This window comes from Saccostrea echinata, unplaced genomic scaffold (assembly GCF_033153115.1).
Source record: "Saccostrea echinata isolate AGI-Se365-2 ecotype Australia unplaced genomic scaffold, CSIRO_AGI_Sech_v1 ptg000002l, whole genome shotgun sequence".
NCBI classification, from domain to species: Eukaryota; Metazoa; Mollusca; class Bivalvia; order Ostreida; family Ostreidae; genus Saccostrea; species Saccostrea echinata.
The window spans coordinates 17,159,806-17,185,425 of NW_026889751.1; the positions used below are offsets into that span (position 1 = coordinate 17,159,806).

General features: G+C 32.8%; 2 protein-coding genes and 1 long non-coding RNA gene across 3 annotated transcripts in view; all 3 read left to right on the forward strand.

Annotated features, from left to right (window-relative positions):
• LOC133178072 (uncharacterized) overlaps nucleotides 1-25,620 on the forward strand; it is a 235,357-nt gene that overhangs the window by 79,200 nt on the left and 130,537 nt on the right. The window lies entirely within an intron of this gene.
• Nucleotides 16,482-25,336, forward strand: LOC133173741 (uncharacterized). The gene is made up of 2 exons (XR_009719068.1): nucleotides 16,482-16,556; nucleotides 24,806-25,336. It is a non-coding gene; the product is annotated as an uncharacterized LOC133173741 (long non-coding RNA).
• Nucleotides 17,084-19,995, forward strand: LOC133203052 (catenin beta-like). The gene is made up of 2 exons (XM_061338914.1): nucleotides 17,084-17,926; nucleotides 18,012-19,995. Exons 1-2 carry the CDS (start codon nucleotides 17,084-17,086, stop codon nucleotides 19,689-19,691), a joined length of 2,523 nt encoding a protein of 840 aa, XP_061194898.1. The 3' UTR covers nucleotides 19,692-19,995.

Consider the following 25,620-nt stretch of genomic DNA (forward strand, 5'->3'; position numbering starts at 1 on the left):
CGATTAAAATGCTACCTAAATGTCAATCAGTGTGTAAATGGATGGCGTATGAATATACTGAAGAAAAAAACTTGCTTATAAAAATAAGCAGGTGAGCTACAAATAAAGAAATGAAGAGTAATACAGTAAATTCATGAATTTTATAATAATATTAGCTTTATTCAAATATATCTACATAACTCTTATGAACATCTGCTGAAAAGCGAGATGTTATCGTCCATCTCCGTCAACTGTCAGCAAGAGCCTAGAAAATCGTCACATACACTCTGACCTTATCTAATGCAGGCATCGTTTCACATACTCCGACCTTGTAATCTGATTTTGTAAACAACGAATAATCCAATTCATCTGCTATTTTGTCATCTACAAAAACGTGTGTGTTTTTTTCTCACTATTTCTCGATATTTCAGCCCGACATTAAATATGGCGGTGTAGTGACACACGTGTGTGCGCTTCTGACTAGATCTAGGTTACATGTTTCATCAAAGCCAATTAATTACTTTGATCATAATATGTAAATTCCTTTTGTTGTTCATTTAATAAATGCTGATAATTAATAACAAAAATATTCAACCATTAAATTTGGTTTCCGTATTTTTATCGGACTATTTTCTTTTATAATAAAATTTCCCGTCAGTGGGAGGTCACTATTAACACGGAATGCCTCGTGTATTTCAATTCTATATAAATAGTCAGCATTTTCGATCTAAAGTTAAATTTTTATTTCACACATTTCTGTTAGAAACATGGAATAATTTATGCATAACGGGCTCCATCTGTTCTGCAAATTATCCCACGCTTCCAGCTTTCGTTGATGCCCTTGAATTCCCAAGAGACTAGACAGTGATTCCTTAATAATAGCTCAAGTAGAACGTTTATTCTTCAAACTTGAAGTCAACAAATTTTTTTTTTTTTTTTTTTCACATTTATTTCCCAGACCTATAACATTAAAGATGATATATAGGGCAGCTACCAGGGATGGGGCCCTGACTAAGCTCCCTCTATAACAATATATAATAATAATCCCTACAGCACCACGCAGGATGCTAAATATCTAAATCTTAATACAATGTCTCACATAATGTATTCATATCATACATTCAATATGTATATTAATTAAATTGTATAACATATAAAAAAAAAACCCCAAAAAACAGAGAATATTTATCCGGAATCAATTTTGGTTCTAAATTTCTTGTTCGTATTTGCAATCCGGTGCGATTCATGAATGTATTGCAATATATTGAATAAATGGGAAAACATACATGGAGCTTAACTTAAATCTGGATTGTGGAAAACAGGTAACAGTTTCTCGAATTCTGTTAATACAGTTAACGTTAAATTCATATCTCCCTTAAAATTGCGTTTATCATTTTTTAACAATTGAAAAATTAATTTCATTTCTTTCGTGAATGCTTTTTGGAGCAATGAGGTAGTTATTTTTTTATTTTCATACTTGATACTGTTTCTTGTTTTCCATATTGACCACTTATATATATAAATCAAAGTGTTAACACATATTCGAACGTTTTTCGGTTCACTGGCAAATCCCAGTAGAACAGTACATGCATCAAAATTGATTGAATCCTTTACATGTATTAGTAAAATTATTCTTTGTACCAATTCTAAAACTGGTTTGACGTGTTTACATTCAAAAAATAAATGCTTCTGGCTCTCAGTATTTGCTTTACAAAAAAGGCATTTGCCATTTGATAAACCCATTATACGTAGTTTTTCCTCAGTGTATAAGATGTTATGCAAACATTTCCATTGGAATTCTTGAATTTTTTGTTTTAATTTAGCTTCGTAAATTGACCCCCAAATTCTTTCCCATGTAATGTCAATTTGTAGCAGATTCTCCCATTTTTCTTGAGATTTGGGAGTAACATTTTTGTTTAACACTCTTTGTAGGTCTTTGATTTTTATGTCATCAAAATTTATGAACTTATTTGTTTTCCTAACAATTAAGAAATTATCAAACAACACAAAATAGTTATTTATTTCTTTACCACCGGTATTTGCAGTATTTCTCCCTGCAAGAATATCAATATAATTTTTAGGTATGGCAGCTTTTATCTTGCTATATTCAAAAACCCAACTTCTTTTATCAAGAAGTTTTGTAAATACGTATGCATTGGTCTTGAAAAACTTACTATCTTTATCCCAAATATCATCAATAGTGTGTAAGCCACATTTAATGAAAGACTCTATATATAGACTTTTACCTCGAAATTGTATATATTTATTTCCAAAAATCTGGCACTTTAAAATTTCATCTTTGCTTTCTGGTTGAAAATTCGATCTGAATTCACTGTATGCGAATAATGCATTTTTATAAAATGTAGAAAGTTTATTTAGAGAAATGTTGGAGAGGTCAGAACAGGTGCATAAAAAAATATTCCTGTTTTGGATGTAAGTCTTTACTTTGTAACCAGAGTTTACCAATAGCATTCCAGTTTTCAAGTTCAGAGTGCATAATTTTGTATATTGTTTTAATTAGCTTACTTTTAATAAATGTAAATAAGTTAACCATGTCCAATCCTCCCTCAGCTTTACTGAGGCAGCAAACATTCCTATCTACTTTGTTTACTTTCTGATCCCATATATAAGACCAGATAATGTCATTTATCTTTTTACTATAAATATTTGGTATGCCTCTCATTTCAATTTCATATCCAATAATAGGAATTACTAGGTTTTTTATTATTAATGTTTTTCCTTTAAATGTTAAATTTCTAGTTTTCCAAACATGAAGACAATTGGTAATTTTTTTCTATTTTTTCCATCCAAATAGCTTTTATGTCAATATCATATCCATGGTTCACACCTAAAGTTTTAACATTTGTTGATGTCCACTGTATTTTATTAAATTTAGGTTTTTTACCCTTTGATCTCCCAATGTATAAACCCTTTGTTTTAGCAAAATTTATTTTTGCTCCTGATGCCTTTTCATATATTTCTAAAACTTTAAAGGATTCTTCTATAGATTCTTCATCCTTATTAAAAAGTTGTGTATCATCCGCAAACATATTGATTTTGCATTCAATATGCTGGATATTGTTCGGAATACGTATACCTTTAATGTTTGAATTTTGGCGTATGGCACAAGCCAACGGCTCTATTTGTAATACATATAACAAGGGAGCTATAGGACAACCTTGTCTTGCTGACCTTGATATTGTAAAATATTTGGATAGGAACCCATTTGTTTTAATGCAAGTTTTGGCATTTCTTAACAACATTTTTATCCAGTTACAGTATTTATTTCCAAAATTAAATTTTTTCAAGGTAGAATCTAGCCATTCCCATTCTAATCTATCAAATGCTTTTTGTTGATCAAGAAATATTATTGCGCCTTCTAAATCTTCATTATCTGCAAAATCAATAATATCTTGAATTAATCTGTTGGCATCACTTATATCCCTTCCCCTTACAAAACCTTTTTGATCAGGGTGTATTAGTTTTGGTAAGACTGTTTTTAATCTCTCAGCAAGTATTTTTGCTATTATTTTGTAGTCTGTATTTAACATTGTCAGAGGTCTCCAATTCGTTATAACTTCGCGTTCTCCCCCTTTATGTATTAGGGATAACATACCCTTTGTTTGTGACTCGCACAATAAACTGTTATTGAAAATATATTTAATTACTTTAATAAATTCGTCTTTAATGACATCCCAATAAATTTGGTAGAAATTTGAAGTAATACCGTCTTCCCCTGGTGATTTATTAATTTTTAATAACATAATAGCTTTATAGATTTCTTCTTCAGTGATATCACGGTCTAAAATCTCTTTTTCTTCTGTGTTAAGTTTACATCGAACCTCTTTCAACAGTTTAGCTCCACACTCTGGGTCGCACCCTTCTGTGTTTAATAGTTTTTTGTAAAATTTTATTTGTTCCTCTATAATAGAATCGATATCTGTCTTGTATATCCCATCCTCACATTTGATTCTAGACCATAGTTTTTTTTCACCATTCTTTTTCTCTAATTGAAAGAGATATGAAGATGGTACTTCACCCTCAGAGAACCACTTACATTAGATCTCAGAATAGCAGCTTCAGTTTTTTCTTTCAAGATATCTTTTAGCTTTTGTTCAATTGTATTCAGATAAGCTTTATCTGTATTTGGATTATTTTTAATATTCTCAATTTCTTTTTCTAATTTTTTATATTTTATTTTACTAGTATGAAAGTTTTTGGATATTTCTATACAGACTGATTTAATTTTATTTTTTGTCATATCCTACCATTTATGAATATTGTCACAGTTTTCTAAGCTTAATTTGTGATGATTCCAAAAGTCAGTAAACGTTTTCTTGAAGTCTTCCCTTGAAATGGTTTTTGCATTCATTGCCCATACCCCTGGGCCTCGTTCAACTTCCTCTATATGTATCTTTATGGAAATAAGATCATGATCACTAAGTGGAAAATGTGTGATTCTCGTATTCTTAACTTTGTATGATAAGTTTTCACTAATAAGAAAATAATCAATTCTGGACTTTGAATTACACCTATGAAATGTGTAACATTTTCTTTCTAAATTTCTATCTCGCCAAATATCCTCTAGTTCATAATTTCTTATAAATGTGTTGAGGTCATCTTTGCTAGGATCATCTTTAGCTGGAACTGGATGCCTATCCATATTTTTATCTATTGCACAGTTAAAGTCCCCACATACTATCTTATAATCTAAATTATTAAGGTCCAGGTTTTTAAAAAAGGATTTTCTTTCATTCACAATGTTTGGGGCATATATATTTTTTAGTCCAATTTTTATTGTATTTTTCATAAGACATATGTCTATTTCCCGTCCATCTTTGTCGAATTTTACTTCACTGATTTTTAATTCATTTTTTTTCATAAATAAAATCCCAACACCACGCGATTCACTAGACCAATTATTCCATATAGAACTGGTACCGTTAAATTCTTTCCATTCATGTTCCCATCTCTCAGTATCTAGGTCAGTCCCATGTGTCTCTTGTAAACAAACTACGTCATATTTACAGGTACGCTTACTCAACCATGAAAATATACACATTCGCTTTTTCTTATCTCTTAATCCATTAACGTTTATAGATGATATATGCAGAGACATTGAAAGTTATATCTAATAAAATGGTTTCTGTTTGCTAATACCTCGTAATTGAAGTAATTACCAAATTTTAATGAAAATGTATTAAAAAATATACCGCATGCATTTGATACTATATACAAATTCTCCAAAGCAGGCTTATTGCTATATGTAGCGAACAACATGAGAGAAAAATGTCAACATCCAAATCTATATACATAAGAACTATATACAGTGTCAACAAATTTAACTTTTTATTGAAAATAATATGCATGTATAACAAGATATAGTATAATCAGCAGAAAAGATACAAATCACTGTAAATTAAGCGTTATGGTTCGATGCGGCTTATCATTACTGCATACACTTGGTGAAGGCGAGAACATCATGAGTGTATCAAACTTACTCATCAATATGTTTGAAAAATATACCTATGTATACATTTGAACCCGTGACAGGTCAAACCATGTTTTGAAAACCAGGCTCTGTAAACACATATATTTTAAAAGAAGAGATTTTTCTCTTCAATTTCAATGACTGCTAAAATTCTTTTCAAAATAGATAGCTATACTAACTATGCATCTTTAGAAAAATTTATTGTCCCTTTGTTTATACCCATTTTTCACATAAATAAATTAAAATACAATGTATAAGTAAATACAGTTAATTTTGCTGAATTCTTGTGATTTATCAAAATGATACATACAATGGTTATCTGCATTAAAATTTGTTTTTAAAGAGTTGTACGAGGGCCGTTAAAAAATGACGCGGACATGTTGCATAGAAAAAATATTTGACGACAAAATCAATGAAAAGGTCATACATAATATAAAAGAATCTTTACTTATATGGTCCTGAAAATTCTATATCAAAGTGTTGTCAATTGAGATGAATTTTTAGCGATTTAATAGGGCATATCATGAAGTCACGGTGCAGTAAAATTTTCGACGTCAAGGGCATTACAAAAATGTGAGCTTCATTTTCTCAACATTTTCCCTCAGAGTTTGATACTGTACAGTTTGGGTTACCTTATCCTCTCAGCATAAACATCAATATAACATTTCTGGTAAAAAAAATTCCACTTTGCTATATGTCGGGAATACCCTAGTTTACTACATGTTTCATCAAGCATATTTTGGGTCTATGTTGGTGTTATCTCGAACATTACGTATAATTTTATTAAAAGTATGTTGCTCCGTCAATTCAAGAGACGTCATTTTTGCAGTTGTTTTTATATTAATCGCATCGGAGAAAAATCACTATATTTCATTTAGTACTTCAAATATTACTTCAGAAATCTGAACTTATACAGACAGAACAATAAAAAGATACCTTTGAGAAAATTGTAGAATGATATCGCGAATTATAGAAAATAAATGAGTACAATTTTGGATTCGTTTGTTTTTCAAAATTTTTGTCGTGCTCCGTACACCTCCATAAGTGATATCAAAACAGCAATAATTTTAGGAAAGATAATTAAAATCCAAAAATTTAACTAAAATTTTATTGGAATCTTTAAGAAATATGTTCCTGTTCATTATTTTTTACTATTTGACATCCGCAAGAGTAAATAATAGCAGAGTCCGCGTAATTTTTGAACGGCCCTCGTAGTTTGTTTCGTGGTGAATACCCATTCCTTTACTGACGTCTGTATTTCACTTAATAAGACATTGAATACTTATATTTGCTGAAATCAAATTATTGTCAAATTGACCTTATCTACACACTCTCATAATTAATTTTCCATGAAGTATGAGAGTCAAATAACATTCCGTCTCTGGACAAATGCACTGAAACTTTATTCACTTTTCACAAATTTTACTTCGGATTCTTCTCTGGTCTTCAAGTTAATTTGCTTATTTTTCTCCAAAACTACTCTATACCTGTAAAAAAAAATGGATATAAATATATTTTCCTTTCTTGTCCTAAAAGCGATCGTACAAAATTGCACGTTTAATCAGATTTACCCAACACTTATTGATATTTTGGTAGATTTGTATTATGAAGTTAAATAATATTTGTATGTAATTTAGAAGTTGAACCTACAATTGTTCTTTTAATGAGATCACCACTGTTGATCTAGGATTCTTTTTATAACTCTTTACAATTTTATCATTTATCTTCCTTGGATAGTGATTCCAGCTTCCATCTTGATCTTTCCATAAACACTTATCACAGCTGGCTGAAATCTCATCATAGTCGGTTTCTACATCTGAGTCCCTGTTATTTTCATTAATATCATTCTTAAAATATCGTCCCTTTGGTATTTTCAACAGTGCACCAGCGTCAGTAGATTCTACTCCGCCTAATACAACTTTCTTTTGCACCGCACGTGTACGATCTGCATAAGGGTTTAAAAAAAAGAGAAATTAATCAATTATTTAAGTTATTATGAAAGAGGCCCACGATTAATTTTGAAATACCTAAAGGTACGGCATAGATATGTCGCATGTTTTCCGGTAGTTTAGATTGTGCTTGTTTCCTTTGCTCTTGTAAATATCGTTTTACCTCTGATGAGAAAGGATCACTAAAATAATTGTCCAATGAAAGATAAATAATACATTAGTCCTTATACATACATAAACATCGTGTATTAGGAAGTTTTGAAACCATTTAAGACCTAATTTAATTTACCCCCCCCCCCCAATATAACATTTCTTTTATATGAAAGCAACCAACAAGCAATTATATTTTCATCTATAATGTAGTTTTCCTCTTAACTAATTCATCCTAGGTATTACAGTAGTATATATTCAGAGTATCACATTATGTATTTTTTCCTTGTGAGATATAAAACTGTCTTTAGTTGTGTCTTTGTAACAACAAAATTTTTACCATAAAATCAAGTCAAATTTTCCATCAAAACCATATCGACAATCATGTCTATTACCATTCTGCCAGCGGATCTAATAGAAAAAGGAGATGAATCTGTGTCATTTTTTGAATGACAATTCAAAAAATGAAGAAGAAAAGAATAGAAACAAAATGACATAATTATCTAAAAAAGAAAAAAGTTTTATTGTATAAAAATGAGATAAAGCGCACATATACAATTCCGTTTGATTTTACTCTATATACAGCACCAATACTTCCTGATCCGCCGTCCATGTTACCACATTCCCAATCTCTGCCTAAAGAAAATAATATTGGTTGCCAAAGAGCACAGATGTTTCAAACTGGCAAATAGTTAAAGTTATCAGACTCTTTTTATTTTTTATCTTCTTCCAGGTAATTACCATGATATATTATGCCTTTCTAATGGCTCTGTTTTTTTTATACTTGCAGTTAAGATTATCACCTCTCTTTGATTACGTACAATGTTATATTTCATACCTCTGCGAACCAAACACCCGACATCTATAAGTTCATTGTCCAATTTTCTAGGATCTTCACAAACAAGAACATCAAATTTGTTTTCCTCGGAAGGGGTTGTCCCGTATCTATATCTGTTTGATTTGCCTGAATCCCAGTGGACAACCAACCTTCGAACTAGGTGTTTATATAATAAAAATCCAGACTTTCGATTGGTTAAGATTATACCATTTTTTCTTGATTATTGCTATTTTTTTTAAAAATATTTGTTTTAACACACAATGATAAAAAGTGTATGATTGCTAAAAGTTTGTTAAAATGCATGTTTTAATAAACAGGGAATACTTCCTAAAATTTGTGGTGATATTGAATGGGTTGCATTTATTGATTTATGTTTTTAAATAAAATTTACATGATAATTACCATCTTTTGAGTATCCAACTACAGTTCCAGGTGAATTATTATCTTGGTTTTCCCACTTCCAATCTGGGCCTCTTGAAACCCTGCTGCCTAAGGGTATCAACTGAGAATCTTTTTCAGTATCTTTTTGTTTAAAGTAATAATGACCCTCTGCGTGAGTGGCTTCAAAACAACTGAATAGTGATGCCCTTGAACAAATGTCGGAAATGTCGTCCTACATTAACGTAAAGCATGAAGTTCCATTTTTAAACCGAATATCTTTATTTCAGCAACAATGGATTTGAAAGCTTTCATTTTGTTTGCACAAGAATAATATACATTTTACAATTAAAGATAGACAAACACTTAATAAAACTCTTAATGATGGCCTTGGAAGAGGGTTTGGCCCTTCATTCGGACAAACTTGAATTACCGTCATCCAAGGTTACTTTGTGCCAAGTTTAGTTTAGTTGAAATTGGCCCAGTGGTTCTAGAGGAGATGAACATATGAAAAGTTTAACGACGACAACGCCGACGGCAACGGACAAATTTTAATCAGAAAAGCTCACTTGAGCCTTTGGCTCAGGTGAGCCAAAAGCATCTTCATTTAAGTTTGTTCAAATTCTTTTTGTGATGATGAAGCTACAATAGAAGACAAAATTTCAAGTTTAACATACAATGTAGGAATACAAAGAGAAACTTCTTTTAAAAAAAAATTCTTCTCTACAACACGAGTTCCACAGTTAGTGTTATTTATATTAAATGGGAAAAAAAATCCATGTCGTTGAGGTTCAAGATGTTGAAATCATGGCCTCTAATGGTAGGGATATGCCCATATCAAAGGTGAACGTTTTGTAAAGGAATAACCCTTAAAATCATTTTTCTCAGAAACAAGAGGGCTATGAAATATATGGAGATAACGTACAGTATTCAAGCTCAAAAGTCCATTAAACAATACAAATTTTGGAGCAGAGCAAACACGGACCTCTAAAACATCAGAGGTGGGATCAGGTGCCATGGAGGAGTGAGCATCCCCTGCCCACCGGTCACACCCGCCGTGTGCTCCTTGTCATGATCGAGAAATAACGGAAAAATCCGTCGACAATTTAGTTTGTAAATAATAGCCTAACAATTAGTATGAAAAACGTCAGTCAGCATTTGACTTAATGATAAATTGTGTTTGCTGACAAGGTCATTGTATTCGACCACAGAACGTACGAAATGACGGCTTTAACTGAGACTGCTGATATGATAATCATAATGATATGCGTGCATCCCCATGAAGTGTAGATTCAGTTTGTTGAATTTATGATTCTTAAGGTGGATCACAATACGATAAAAAAGATGTACATTGGAAAATATCAGGAAAAAATCTAAAATATTCTCCTAAGAAAAACAGGACAACAGTTAATCATACTAATATCCCTAATATTGCCCCTGAGACAAGTGGGACACAGTTACTAAAAATCTTAAGGTAAAAAAAAGACATGCAGGACCACAATAGGATAAATTAAGTACTTGTACTCAAGCGATCCGCCGTGGTGTAGATGTAAGTTTTTTTTCCAAATCATGGTCCTCAGAGCTTGAATGAGGTCACAGTAGGTCAAAGTTGATATTTTAGTATATAGTTAGGAAATTTGATTTCATATTGTTCAAATCAGGGCCTTCTTGAAAGCTAAAATGGCGCCAAAAGAATTGGTAATAGTTAAATATAATTATAAAAACTAGTATAAGACCTTTATTTTCAAGAACAAATAAACAGAGTAGTTCATATCAAATTCTAGCACTCCCATGTAGTGTGGATTCAGATTTGATTAAGTCATGATCACAGAGAGTAGGACTACATAAATTTTCCTCTCAAGAAGAGCAGGACCATGATCAAATCAAATCAATCAAATCGGTAAGGAAACATCCCAATATAGTATATATTTCTGTTACTTTAAATCATTACTATGATAAAGGTGGGACGTCAAATTTTGCATGAGATTTTAAAGGTAGAAATCTTAAGAATTCTTATAAAAACAGCAGGCCTACAATTGGTCATTTTAAGATGTAAGCATCACTATTAATTGTAGTTTTGAATTTATTCTAATATTATTTTTGGTTGAGCGGCTAGGGGTTTAAAGTTTTACATTGAATACATGTATATACATTTAAACGGCTACAATTTGTAAACTTGATATGCTGTTAAGGACATACGCAACGTACCTTATCTACTGATAAATTTTCAAGATATTCTTAATTTAAGATTATAGTCTCATCAGATGTGTGTAGACAAAAAATCAGCATGCCTTACCAGGGGTTTTGAAAAGATATCAATTGATGACAATTCTTGTATAATTCAAAGAAAAATATACAAAAATTACTGAACATATATTCTGTATGTTTTGTTTATCCAAACTTGTTTTAGAAGAAGTGTACAACACCATATATAGACATTAAGATGTTACACACAGTTCCTTTAAGTATTGGAACTCTTCAACTCCAGGGAAAAAGACAATAAAGTTCAAACTACGTTGCGTATGTCCTTAAATAAAATTGCTGAAGTAATTGCCTTTACATTGATGTCCACGATACGTGTCTTTATGTACCTACATATTTAGACACAGGTGAGTCTTATGGTCTACGGACCTTTTCCTTTGAGTTTTAAAATACCTTATCCAATTCAGTAAATTCCCTTTCAGGCATAGTTTGAACCAACATTTGTTCTATCATTCCTCTGTTAAGTTCAATTCTGTCTGTTGCATAGGATATTATTGCAGCTGCTCTCTAAATAAAACAATACGTAAAGTTTATATCTTCCCTGCTTATGGTATAGGCGGGAAATTTTAATTTGGGTTTGTCTGTCTGTCTTTATGTAACACTTTCGTTTCCAGGTGACATCTAAATTTTTTTTTCATGAAACCCTTAACCATAATTCCCCATGCCTCAAAGAGATCACCTATTGATTTTGAGGTCAAAAGTTCAAAGATAATGTTAAAATATTTTTCCAAATTTATATAAAAAAAAATGGGTTCCACGTGATAAGTTCTCTTTCAGATTTAGCAAGGAATCTTTATATACCCTAACTTCCTTTGACTAAATAAAACCCCTATCCATTTTTAAGCTAAAAGATCACAGGCCAAGCTCAGAAAATCATTCAATGAAACTTATAGTGATCACTCTATCTCAGTAAGAAAGCCCCCTACTGAACTTGAAGCCAGAAGATGAAAGGTCACTCCTTCCTTCCTTTCTTTATCTGCATCTCCATTTTCTCTATGTCCTCACCTACTTATTTTCTTTAGCGGGAGACCTATTTTTCCCTGAACATAATACTTATTTTATATCAGCTAAGCAATGTTTTTTGACAACTAAAAAAAAAACTTTCTGCAGAAGAGAGGGAAATAATGTTCATTATGACAAATCTAGAGATGAAGAGTGCAATGGGGATGGATTTTTAGTGGTTTTATGAAATTCCTCTATAAGGATTATTTTTCATAATGTAATTTGACTTTTAATCATAGAAGATTTTTTGCGTGCAAAAAGTGACAAGATCTTTTTCTTAACAACTTTAAAATTAGATTGCTTAGTTTCAAGTCAAGATTGAAATAGAAGAAGAGATGGACTTAAAAGTTAGTTTCGTGAAGAAGGACACAAAATGATGACAAATCTGTAGTGTATTCTCAGTTTTGTATTCTACAAAAGCATCTAACGATGATACTTTTAATAATCATATGAATAAAAGAAAATTTTATGCTTGTATTTACATGATTCAGAATCAACTTAATTTACCATATTATCCGAATATTTGGCAAACTGTTTGGCTTCATGTGGGTACACGATTTTTCCTCCTCGTGAAAGAGCAGATATGGACCTTAAATTGGCCTGTTAAAAATAATGATATATACAGGAAAAAACTTAAAATCAAGAAGGAACACTCAGATCTAAATGTTTATAATGGAAATATTTGAAATTTTTTTTCTAATATTTTATAAAATCACCTTAAGTTTATTTCCCCTAGTTTTTATTTTTTTCTTTGTAATTAACATTGAATATTTGAATGTACCTTCTATCTATCCGCCATTCATTTGAGCAACATAACTTTATCGTGAAGTAGCAATAGCTATCTAATCTTATGAAACTCGCAAAAATTATCAGATTCTGTTTGGATAATTCCATTTAATCCTTTAGTTACGTATTAGAATTATTTGTCAAACAAGTTACACGTGGTAGTTGGGAGCCGTCATCGACATTCACTATTGTAGTCATTCAGCAAGTTTCACACATTAGCAATCACGTGACACCTTGGCAATCATCGTGCTTCAGCAGGACTTTTCATTCGAATTTATCGTGAACACATTGAATCATTATGCTTAAGAAAGAGAATGTTATTTCGAATGCATGATTAATTTAGTGAAAATTTAGGAAAGGTTAGGGGACTTTCAACCGCCATGTAAATTCCTTTGCTGTGATCAGTTTAAAAAAAAATTGTTAGTTAGGGTTGGGTAAATATTACATGTACACGTGTTGGAATCTTGTTGTAATACTTACTTACAATTACAAAAACAACAGATAGGATTACTTCAAGTCCTTTGTACAAGAAATACATCTTGCTAATAACTCAAATTGATGATGAAATATGTGGAGATAACGAACAGTATTCGAGCTCAAAAGTCCATTTAACATTACAAAATAGGAGCAGAGCAAACACGGACCTCTAAGACATCAGAGGTGGGATTAGGTGCCATGGAGGAGTGAGCATCCCCTGCCGACCGGTCAAACCCGCCGTGTGCCCCTTTCATGATCGGGAAATAACGGAAAAATCCGTCGACAATTCAGTGCATTAATAATGGCCTAACAATTAGTATAAAAAAAGTCAGTGAGCATTTGACTTAGTGAAATATTGTATTTGCTGACAAGGTCATTGTATCGACCATAGAACTTACGAAATGATGACTTTAATAGAGACTGCTGATATTCTTGTTTCATGATATATTTGAAAAAGAATATCCTTTTGGCATTGGTATAATTGTATTGGTGAACAACACTACATGACATGAATGGAATCATTATATCAGTGATATATTATACAATTATTGCTGGGTTTTGAGGTCAATACGATGATTTAGACACCTAAGGAGTACATTATTCACTGAGCCCGAAGGGCAAGGTGAATATTGTACTTCGAAAATATTGTGCTTCGAAAAAACAGCAATAATTGTTTTATTATATGATTCAATGATTAAATGACACACACTCATCAAGCAATCCGTGCCATCTTACTTGTTCACATCTATTGAAGTACTAGCCGAAAAAAATGAGAGAAACGGGGTTTAAAAAAAACAAGTTGTATTTTTTTTTATTTTTAATACTAGTTTAGGTGAAATGTAGAAATAATAAATGTCAGTCACACATATATGATTGATTTTCAAAAGGGGGGCATTAAAGGGAAAAAAATGACAACTTACCTGAAAACAAATCTTTGACTACCCCCCCCCCCCCCCAAAAAAAAGGAAAAGAATTCTCCCTAATCAAAATTTTATTTGGTTGGATGTAAAGGTCCATAAACTTTTCGAGGGGAGGTGGCTTTCATGGAAATTTTTTATCCTTAAAATTTAAATTAAAACTTTACATTCTCAAAACGTGGGGAGAGGGGCAGGCCTCCTGCAACCCCACTCCCCCCCAACCCCCGACCCCTCACCCAAGAATGTATGTGCCTTAATGTTATGATCATATGAGTGGATGTCAGGCTTAGGTGCAAGAGAAATAATTTTCCAAAACTATTTGCATCAATTTGGAATTTCCCTATTTATTTTTGGACCAATGTAGAATAAATAATTCCTGATATAGACCTGGAAGATCACGTGCAGGTCAATATAACGTAGTATTTTTCTAACATTCTTGGATCTCAGACGCCAATCAGAGAGATTGGAATTATTCAATCATATGATAAATATTAATATGGAATTTAACTGATACTGATTATATGGCGTCTAATTTTACAAAATTTCAACATACGATGGAAAATATTATGTAATAGTTATATAACACTCTGTTTAATTATGTCGATAAAATGTACTTAATTTTGTCATCATCTCAAGATGTCAATGGAAGCTTCATAGAAATTAATTCTTAGATATACATTTTTTTCCATTATCGATTTAAACATTAAAAAACTAACTTGATTATAAAAATATTTACCATGACTGAAGTTTTTACAAATTTATTTATAGTCATCTTCTTTAAATATAAACTTACAATGTATGTAAGCACCAGTCAATAATAATCGTATATGAAGTAAGTTAACTAAACGGTATTAGTAGACATTCCTACCATGTCTGGGTTTTTGCTGACTGGGATGCAAAATATTGGATGGTGCCTTCCAATTTTTCTTGCAGCCTGATAGAAATGATCTTTAACCTGTTAAATAATAAAAATAAAAGATGTCGGTAAATATCTCTTCTTCACACATATCTTTCTGTTCTGGGACAACAGAAAAAAAATTCAAATTACCTGAAACATGAAGAAATTTTGAAAGAATGAGCGTTGTAAGATCTGTTTGATTAATATTTAATTAAATGAAAAACCTTCATAGAAAGTTTTTTTATTATAAGAATAACGTTTGATACCTCGATCGGTCCATGTAGTGGAAACTCTTCCTCGCTCATTATAGTAAAATCCGTCGGTCTTCCAGCCGAAATAAGAATAACCCGAGGGAAAACATGAAACTCTGCCAGCATTTTTACATGACCTGATTTTTTTTTTCAATTAAAAAATTTGACATGGTTTTAGATACTTTGTCTTAATAGACCAGGGGGTCGTAACATAAAGCTTGCTAAGTTTTTGACTTAAGTAGGGTCATAAGTATGTTTTAGGTGCAATCTTAAGACCTGCCTAAGTACTACTTAAGTATGTCTTAAACCGTAACATAAAGCGGACTTAGGTAGGTCTTAGCTAAGTCAAACTTATGTTCAAAATATTTGTTATGAATCATCCTAGTTTTTCAATTTATTTATATATATATTTGTAAAAATGATTTAGTTCCGTTTTTAATCACATATATATTAAAGCTGACGTCCTTACCTATCGGTTTTAGCTAGGTTAGATTAGATTTCGTATTTAATTAAAGTTAATTCTGTTTAAATTATTCGAAATACAATGTATTTGAAAACAAATCTTGCACGGTCACAAGGTGGCACTAGTGGTTCAGTAAATGCGTGAATATTGTTTATCACTCGAGACTGCGATGTTTTCAGTTAACCGTTTGTTGTATATTCTTTCGTTTGACAAATGTGGTTCAGTAAATGCGTGAATATTGTTTATCACTCGAGACTGTGATGTTTTCAGTTTACCGTTAGTTGTTATTCTTTCGTTTGACAAATGTTCACTTGCTTTCAAATTGTCATTCTCGCAGACATAACTGAACGTCTATGCACTTTTAATTGAAACTCTAATAAAAAAAAAAGTGCAAAACAATAGGGACATTTTGAATTTTTTTCCCTCACATATCAGCAAGCAGAGACTGCAGACGAATGAATGTAGTTACTAGAATCTGATCAGTGTTTGTCTGTCAGTGTCATAATCATCTTTTATACCCCACAAGTTTTGTACAGGTAATTTAAAATTTACTGTAGAAATAAGTACTGAGATCCGCGCCCGTTATCGTGTTGTGATCACAATAATTGAGATCGGGTTCGAGGTCCGCTTCTAGAATTTCACCGGAAATCGGTTTGTTTTGATGTTTTCGTGAAGAAGTTAGAGGAATATTTTGTTCCTTTTCTCAGTCATTTAGGTGAGGTAATTGGTTCAAAATATACAGTGAAGTTTAATTTTACTTACTGCTATCACACTTGTTCGTCTGGGTTAGCTTAAATAAATTTTAGTCCATACAATTACCAAATTTCGTTGACAGACCTCTGTCAACTTTACGTGTTTGTGTTGTTATTTGACAAGCTTAAAGTTGGAACAAATTCCTATTGAAGTGTTAGCATTCTCAGCATGTAATTAAAATTCTGTTTCAGTAATTCTTTATTGCAGATTTATTATTTTTTTTCTTCCAGGAATTATTAGTAAATACTTTGCATACATTGACAAACATTTTTTTGAGGTGTATTTTTTTTTTGTCTTTGAAAATTGCACATATTTGTTTACATGTTCTGCAAACCGGAAGTGCATCTTTACATACCGGAAATACTGCTTGGTTACATGAAGGGGTTTGTTTACATTGATTATGCAAATATATAGTTTTTATGCTGCATGCTTGTGTTGCTCTCATGTACTTTGTGTTATGAGAATGATTGAACTTAGAATAATTGACATATGTATTTCACACTGATCTGTACCATTTTGTGTACTTTGTATGTCACCATAGACACTCTGAGTTTTCATCTCATAGGTGATAGTGAAATTACATACAGTAGTATCATGGAGTTTTCAGCAAAAGAGATTGACAATATTGTCACAGCTTTTAAAGAATTAGATGTTAAACCAAATGTAGATTCACCTCAAAGTTTTATCGATTGGATGGTAGATTATCATGAATTTGTTTGGCCTATACATATTCCTAAATTGTCATTGTTTTCGGGAAAAGGTGCAACTTCATTTCAGGTTTGGCACTATGAAGTTCGATGCTTAATGCAAGAAGGATATCCTACAGATAAAATACTTCAAGCCATTCGACAGTCCCTGAAAGGAGAAGCCAGCAGAACTGTCATGAACCTAGGTGTCGAAGCAACTCTATCAGACATTCTTGCTAGGTTGGACAGTGTATATGGACTTGTCGATAGGGCTGAGGCTATTCTTGCAGAATTTTATTCAGCACAACAGAAACCCAGTGAAAATGTTACATCATGGAGTTGTAGGTTGGAGGATATTATGTGTAAAGTACGTCAGACTAAGGACATTGACCATACAGAAAGGAATTTAATGCTACACAACATGTTGTGGATTGGACTTAAACCTTCACTGAAGCACATAACTGGATATCTGTATGACAGCATTCAAAGTTTCGAAGAACTGTTAGTGGCTTTGAGGAGAGTGGAACAAGAACACTTGGTTAATAGTGATTGTCCTATGGAAAACAGAAATTCTATGGAATCAGAGGAGAAACAGAATTCACACAAGAGACAGAAATCTGTGAAAAAGAAAGACACTAGTGACAATGTGAGTTCTACCACAATGCATATGTCCATGAAGTCAGACGTAGATAATTCTATCATGAATAGGCAGGATCATGAACAAATGAACATTGGAATCTGTCTTATTTTACGCAATTACAACTCTCCACAACCTACTGCTTCACCAGGAAGGTTCCAAGATGGCTGTCCGATTAGCAGGTGGTCTACAAAAAATGGTGGCATTACTGCAAAGGAACAATGTCAAGTTCTTGGCTATAACCACAGACTGTCTACAAATTCTGGCTTATGGAAATCAAGAAAGCAAGCTGATTGTGTTGGCCAGTGGTGGGCCTGGTGAACTGGTGAGGATCATGAGATCTTACACATACGAGAAACTGCTGTGGACAACCTCGCGAGTCATCAAAGTTCTCTCGGTCTGCTCCAGTAACAAACCAGCCATTGTGGAAGCAGGAGGAATGCAGGCTTTGGCTATGCACTTAGGACACCAAAGCCAGAGACTGGAACAGAACTGTTTGTGGACAATAAGAAACTTGTCAGATGCTGCAACAAAATGTGAAAACATGGAAGGCATCTTACAAATGCTTGTCCAGCTTCTCTCCTCAAACGATCTCAATGTGGTGACGTGTGCTGCTGGAATCCTGTCGAACTTGACCTGTAACAACCAGCGTAACAAGGTCATTGTATGTCAAGTGAATGGTATTGAGGCTTTGGTCAGAACCATCCTGCAGGCAGGAGACCGCGAGGACATCACAGAACCAGCTGTGTGTGCATTGAGGCATTTGACCAGTCGTCATCCAGAATCTGAGATGGCCCAGAATGCTGTTCGTCTACACTATGGACTTCCTGTTCTAGTCAAGCTACTTCACCCACCAAGCAGATGGCCACTTATCAAGGCTGTAGTTGGTCTCATCAGGAATCTGGCTCTATGCCCTGCAAACCATGCCCCACTGAGAGAACACGGAGCACTGCCCAGAATCGTTCATCTCCTCATCAGAGCCCATCAAGACACACAGAGGAGAGCCTCTATCAGCTCCAATGGGCAGGGATCAGGGTATGTTGATGGTGTCCGTATGGAGGAAATTGTTGAAGGAACTGTGGGAGCACTTCACATTTTGGCCAGAGAGGCTCACAACAGAGCTGTTATCCGTGGCTTAAATGGCATTCCTCTTTTCGTGCAGCTGTTGTACTCTCCCATTGAGAACATTCAGCGTGTGGCTGCGGGGGTACTGTGTGAACTAGCAGCTGATAAGGAGGGTGCTGAGCTTATTGAACAAGAGGGAGCCACTGCACCACTCACTGAATTATTACACTCCAGAAATGAAGGCGTCGCTACATATGCAGCAGCTGTACTTTTCCGCATGTCTGAGGACAAGCCACAGGACTACAAGAAGAGACTATCTGTAGAACTGACCAGCTCTCTGTTCCGGGACAACCAAAACATGCCCTGGTCTGATGTACAGCCCCCAGGATTTGAGGATGTAGGACACATGATGCCCCCTGCTGATGATTCCTACAGGGATCAGATGTACCAGCCTCCACATCATGACAGCCAGGGAAGCATGCACAGCAATGATATGAACAGGGGTTATGAACACCAAATCCCAATTGACTCCATGCAGGGTCTTGACATTGGCAGTCAGGGAGGAAGTCAGTATGGGGGGATGGAAAATCTGCCTGACTTGGGACCAAATGCACAGTCAGGGGACCTCAATTTCGAGAATCTCGAGTCAAGTCTGCCTCAACAGTCTGGCAACAACCAAGCCATGCCGTGGTTCGATACGGACTTGTAAATTAATGTGCCACAGACTTGTAGATGCCATGACTTAACAACACAAGAGGCATAACTCCTCTGCTTGGTCAATACAAAGACTTCGCAAATGTATAAAACAAAGTAGTCAGTTCTTTTCTGTACATTGGATCTGAGGATCTTTAGCACGAAGTATTGTGTATCTGTTATTTGACGAACGGAGGAGGGAAATTCCTGTTAAAAAGAATTTATATTTATGGTCTCTTTTTGAAAAATTTCAGTATATGTACATATTTCACATTGATAAAAAAAAGATCAAAAGATTATTTGGCATGATGAGGGGGACTTTTGTTTATATAAATACTTTCCATGAACATCAGTAATAAACATAATGATGAACCCTTAGCCAGGAGTTGAGCTATTTACATTTAGTATAAACCACCCCTGCAACAATTACTGTATACAATTTACTTATAATGAATAGTGCTTATAACCTAGGTCCCACTAATATTTTAAACATATCCCAAAAATATTATTTTGCATTTACATGTATATGTCATTTAGAGAGTGATATTAGAATCAGTGATGAATACCCCCCCCCCCCCCCCCGACGAAAAACTAAAATTCTTATACCAGTATATTAAATATAGAAAATTATTTTTTATGCATAATATAAATAGAGGAATGTTTTAACATAGAAAGTCAACCTTAAATAGTTCTTAATATATGCTTAAGAAAGTTAAGACATACTTAAGTCACCTCTACCGGCCGCCTAAGTTTTGCTAAGGTTGTCAAATCTTAGCACGTTTCTAGTTACGGTCTTAAGTTTAAGACTGTACTTAAGTCCTACTTAAGCATGGTCTTAGACTTAAGTACCCTTTATGTTACGACCCCCAGACTCTCAACATATGAAGAATATTTCCCTATTTGTTGAAAAGAAAATAGAAAAACTACCTGCACCATTGACAATTGCTCCTAAAGAAAGGAGAAAAGCAGCGGCAAGTGGAGAAGGTCCACCATATTGTACGTCATCTGTAAAAATATACAGTGCTTCCGGAGAAAACATCTTGATTTTCTTAAAATTTGAATAATAGTGAAATGATACGAATCTTAATTCTAAAAAAAGATAATTTAGATTACTTATTTTGCTTAGAATGAATAGACGTGCCTTCTCATGTACCTCTATAATTGTGATATATGTAGCAGTCAAGGTTAAAAGAACAAAATATTGTTATAATGTAAAAAAAAAAAAATCAGGAAAAGGTTTTAAAATGAAGGATCTAAAAATAAAACTTTTTGTGATATAAAGTTTTGAAGGTTTTGATCCTGTGATTGATAGAACTTCAAGTGACATGCAGAGTAGAAGTGATATTAGAGGTAAAATCTTGTGCAGATAAGGCTTAGAATATAATCCCATGCAGGAAGTTTTTGTCGATGATTCATTTATTAACAATTTGGGATAATTTTATATTTTTAAAAATTATAAATGGTCTGCTCACAACAGGAAAAAGAACTAATTAATTCACGCCTTATGAGGCCAAATATTCTGATAAAGATGAGAGAATAATTTTGTTAGTAAAATAGCGTTAAAAATAGCCTTTAGTTTAAGCACAATTTTAAAAATAAACGATGATTACCAATACAGTGCTTTAATTGGTGATATTGATTAGAGTAGTGGTATTTAAATGCTGTGGTTCTTCCACATATTATAACAGCTACATTTTCATCTGTCTCCGGGTATTTATCATATTCTAAAATTCATTTTTGCTGCATGAAATTATAATTATGATAAAAAATTCTCAAATATTCCAGTTAAACGTATTTGATGAAGATATCAGATTTTGTCTTCAAGTACCTTAATAAGGTATTAACTAGAATTTACCCTTTATCCGTTAAAAATTTTTTGGTAAGCGTTTAATTGGGAATTAAAGTACTTTCTTGCTATACCATCCATAATGGTGCAGAATGTCTCTTTCATTTGTATGAAACCGTCTTCCCCCAAACTCGACGAAGTGTCTAGTATAAAGATATTGCATGGTCCTCTTCCTTGCTGGTATCTCCGTTCACGATCTGAAATATTCGACTTTGAAATCAATGTATTAAGTTTTTTACTAGAAGAATTCTGAAGGAAATTTAACGAAAATTTGTGAAAAAAAAATGTTTGAGTCGGAATGACACGAATGCCCTCAATAACAATCAAATAAATATCAAAATGTCAAGTGTGAAAATAACAAGGGGTGTAAGCGAAAAAAAGAGTACCGAATGGATTACTGAACAATAATGCATAAAAGAATTGAAATTGTTTCCATTAATTTTTACAAAGTGGACTGATTAAACGTTAACGAATGCACTGACTTACGTTTAAAAATACATCCGAACTGATTCAGTAGACATACTTATTTTAGCTGTAGTCATCTCTAACGCATTCTTTGCAGCGTCATGTCCACTAATTTATGTAACTACTAATACACGATTTAAACGAATAATTCTCATTTTTAAAAAAAAAAACACAAATGATTTCTCTAATGGTTAAAGAGGATCACATGATAGTTTAAGGTATATATATGCAGTGACATCGAAGCTCTTAGACAGTTACAGACTGAAGTAGATAAGTAGATAAGGGGAAGTCCTGTTTTCTGCTTAGCTGAGAAAATTAAACGATTAACAAGTCCTACTTCCCTGTAGAAGTCTATCGATACTTTATTGTTTTATTACGCGAGTTGGTGAATGCCGTTTTTACTCAGCTAGGAAGCGCAAGCGCTCTTAGGCAGAATTGGATATTGGTATATATTTCTGAATAAAATACTTGATTGAGAACTTTATTAACTATTTGATTTATTCCTCTAATTGCTCAGGCAACGAAATAAATGAACCCAGAAACATTACAAGAGCACTACATGTAATATACTTAGTTTACAAAATATCGTATTTAATTTAGGCTCGGTCAATTAAAAGTTAGAATTGATGATTTGAATTTAATAGAAGTACACAAATTATGAACAAGATGGATGTATAATTATGTATTATTATGTGTTCATTTTTAAAGGTGAAAAAGCAAGATAAAAAAAAACACAATTTCGAATGCTAGTCTTGGATCAATAAACTCGATTTTTTCGAAATTCAACTTTCTATTATTTGTGTTTTAAATTCAGCAACATATAAATTTTTACATTTGAACTATATATCTCGAATTTTTTCCTTCGAAGATAAATTCTCCTTAAAGGATTTTCTTTATATGATCTTTACTCATGCAATAGTTTTGACTGCTGTTTCAACCAAGAAATAATTATGACAAAATCATATGGAAGCAAAAGAGACTTACTTTTCATCGAATCAAGTCGAACTTGTTGCTGCCAAAATTGTTCAGCATTCTCCAGAGCAAAGTCATCCATAATGTGAAAGAAACACAGGTCATTTTCTCCCATAAATGATAATATAATGTTCATCTATGTATATTGCACAACTGATGGTTTCTCTTCCCTGTATCTTGTGTTTGTCCTCTATTCTTCAATGATTTTCCTTATTCTAAGCGCATCGTTAATTAATTGCATAATAGAACACATTACTCACTTTGAGTGCGGGCGCGTGTGTATTTGTAAGAGAGAGAGAGCGAGAGAGAGAGAGAAAGAGAGAGAGTTTGCATTGAAAAGGTTACATTGAACAATCAATGACTTTTTTGGGCATCAATAGCCAAATATTTAATATTTATCCAAATTTATATTTTAAAATTATAATTATATCATATAGAGTTTTCACGTTATCATCATCTCAAACACCTTATTTTTGAAGTAGTTTATGAAACATACTGTACATTGTAGGGAAAATTCATATATAGATAGTTTTCAGTAGGCCTAAATTAGCAGGAGTTATTTCCCGTTGGCCGCCATATTGGAGGTCAACATGCCCATATTCTTTTATTATTCAACCAACTTTAACTTTTTATACTGGCCATTGTTGGGTAGGAAGCATTGTTTTTCTGAAAAATATACATTTTTTAAAGCCTCCTTAATTTCATAGTTTTTATCCTATAAAGATTTTTACCCAAATATTTCTGCTACACCCTCTTAAATTTGGTAAGACAAAGAAGGTTGACCACCAAAATGGCGGCCATGGGAAAATACGTCATATGAAAACTATCTATAAGTGAATATTCATATATAAGATGATTATGATTGTTATACTTTAATGTTAAATAGTCAATTTTGATTCTGGTTTAAAAGATTTGTTAACAAGTACTTTTATTCTACCGTGTTCATAAACCCCCCGGTAACATTACGTAGCAACTGTTGGAAATGCATGACGACTGGTAAATTGTTCACTGCACAGCAAGTATGCGCGTACATTTCATCATATTAATATACAGTCTAAATACATTCAGTATTTATAACAAAAAAATATTACTATGATTTTTTAGGGTAACATGTGAAATTTTTATCCCGCGAAAACCATTGTTTACCGAGGCGCAGCCGATCGAAGTCTACAAAAGTTTTCGCGGGACAGCAATTTCACAGGTAACTCTAAAAACATGTATTTTTTTTTTAAAAAATGATATTGATATCCTTGAATCACAGAATAAATTAATTACAACCAAGCTCATATTCTTTTCAACAACTTTATTTATTTCATTAAATTAAGATAAGTTGATAACGATATATTTCATAAAATGTTCAAAATCACTAAAATGTGTAGTGTATGTCATCTGGGTAAATTTCTTTTTAATGATGCTTACATGGACAAGTGTAGGCACGTTCACCGGAAATACTTTTAGAGTTTAATAATAATTACCATGAAAAAACACGCAACTCATTTTACTCATAAATTCACATTACTTTTAAAGGGAGAAATAACTTTTCTTCCGTGAATTTAAATAGCCTTGGGCATACTGAACATTAATTTTATTATATAGACTCAGCCTTGTTGCTAAAAAGAATTTTGAAAAGCCTCGAAAATAGAAATTGAGGACAAACGCTTTAGAATGTTCCCCTTCAAAGCAATAACAATTGAAAAGAAAGAAAAATGTGTTAAATACTGGATATCAATAAATGACAGGGCAGAAACTTTCTCTGGAATACTTCTTGATGACTAATCTACTTTCAACTTTATTATCCTACTTTTTGTGTGAGAAAGAAGAAGCTAACAATAATTTATCCATTTCAGATCTTAAAGATGAAGCTGAATAAAGCCTTCCAGATGCCCATATTTCATTTGTTGGTGTATTACTTGGTCGTATTTGTCGAGAAAGGATGGATAATGTTCCAGATGCCCTTGGATGTTAATCCTTCATGTTCTGATTCCAAAGATTAACGTTTGTGTAACACATGGTTCTTTGTTACGTCTTTGTATCATATGACTTTGAAAGTTCTTATATCTTGTTCCACTTCAGTCGCAAGTCGAATTTCATTGAAGATACCTGCTCCACTTCTACTTTGATGCGAATACCCGACAAATATGATTTTATCTCAGAAATCTGTGCAAGTTATGATGGGTTGAAGTTCTTTTATCATATCAGGATGGAGGGCTTTTTATGCAAAATATGTAAAACATATGATGTACAAAACTTATACTTTACACAAATTGACATTTTTCGTGTGTACCGATCAAATCTTTCTCACTTATAATCACGTCTTTAAACAAATGTGTTAACGTGTTAAATGTGAAAAACATTATCAATAAATATTCATAATATCAGGCATTTTTATACAGTTTATCTAATTCAAATATGTATTGAATAACACTTGTAGGTATGCTCTATTTCTTTTGAAAGTGAGTGTATTTTCTTCCAAGATTTAGAGCTCTCCCAAAACCGAGATTTATGTACAGAATATACGTCCTGCAAATTAATTATATCAATCAATCATCGCAAAAATATAGTTGATGATACTTTTTTTCTTAATCATATTGTTGTAAACAGTCTAATTTTAATACAGATTGTGGTTGACATAAAATTAATAATTACTGTTATTCCCCCTGAA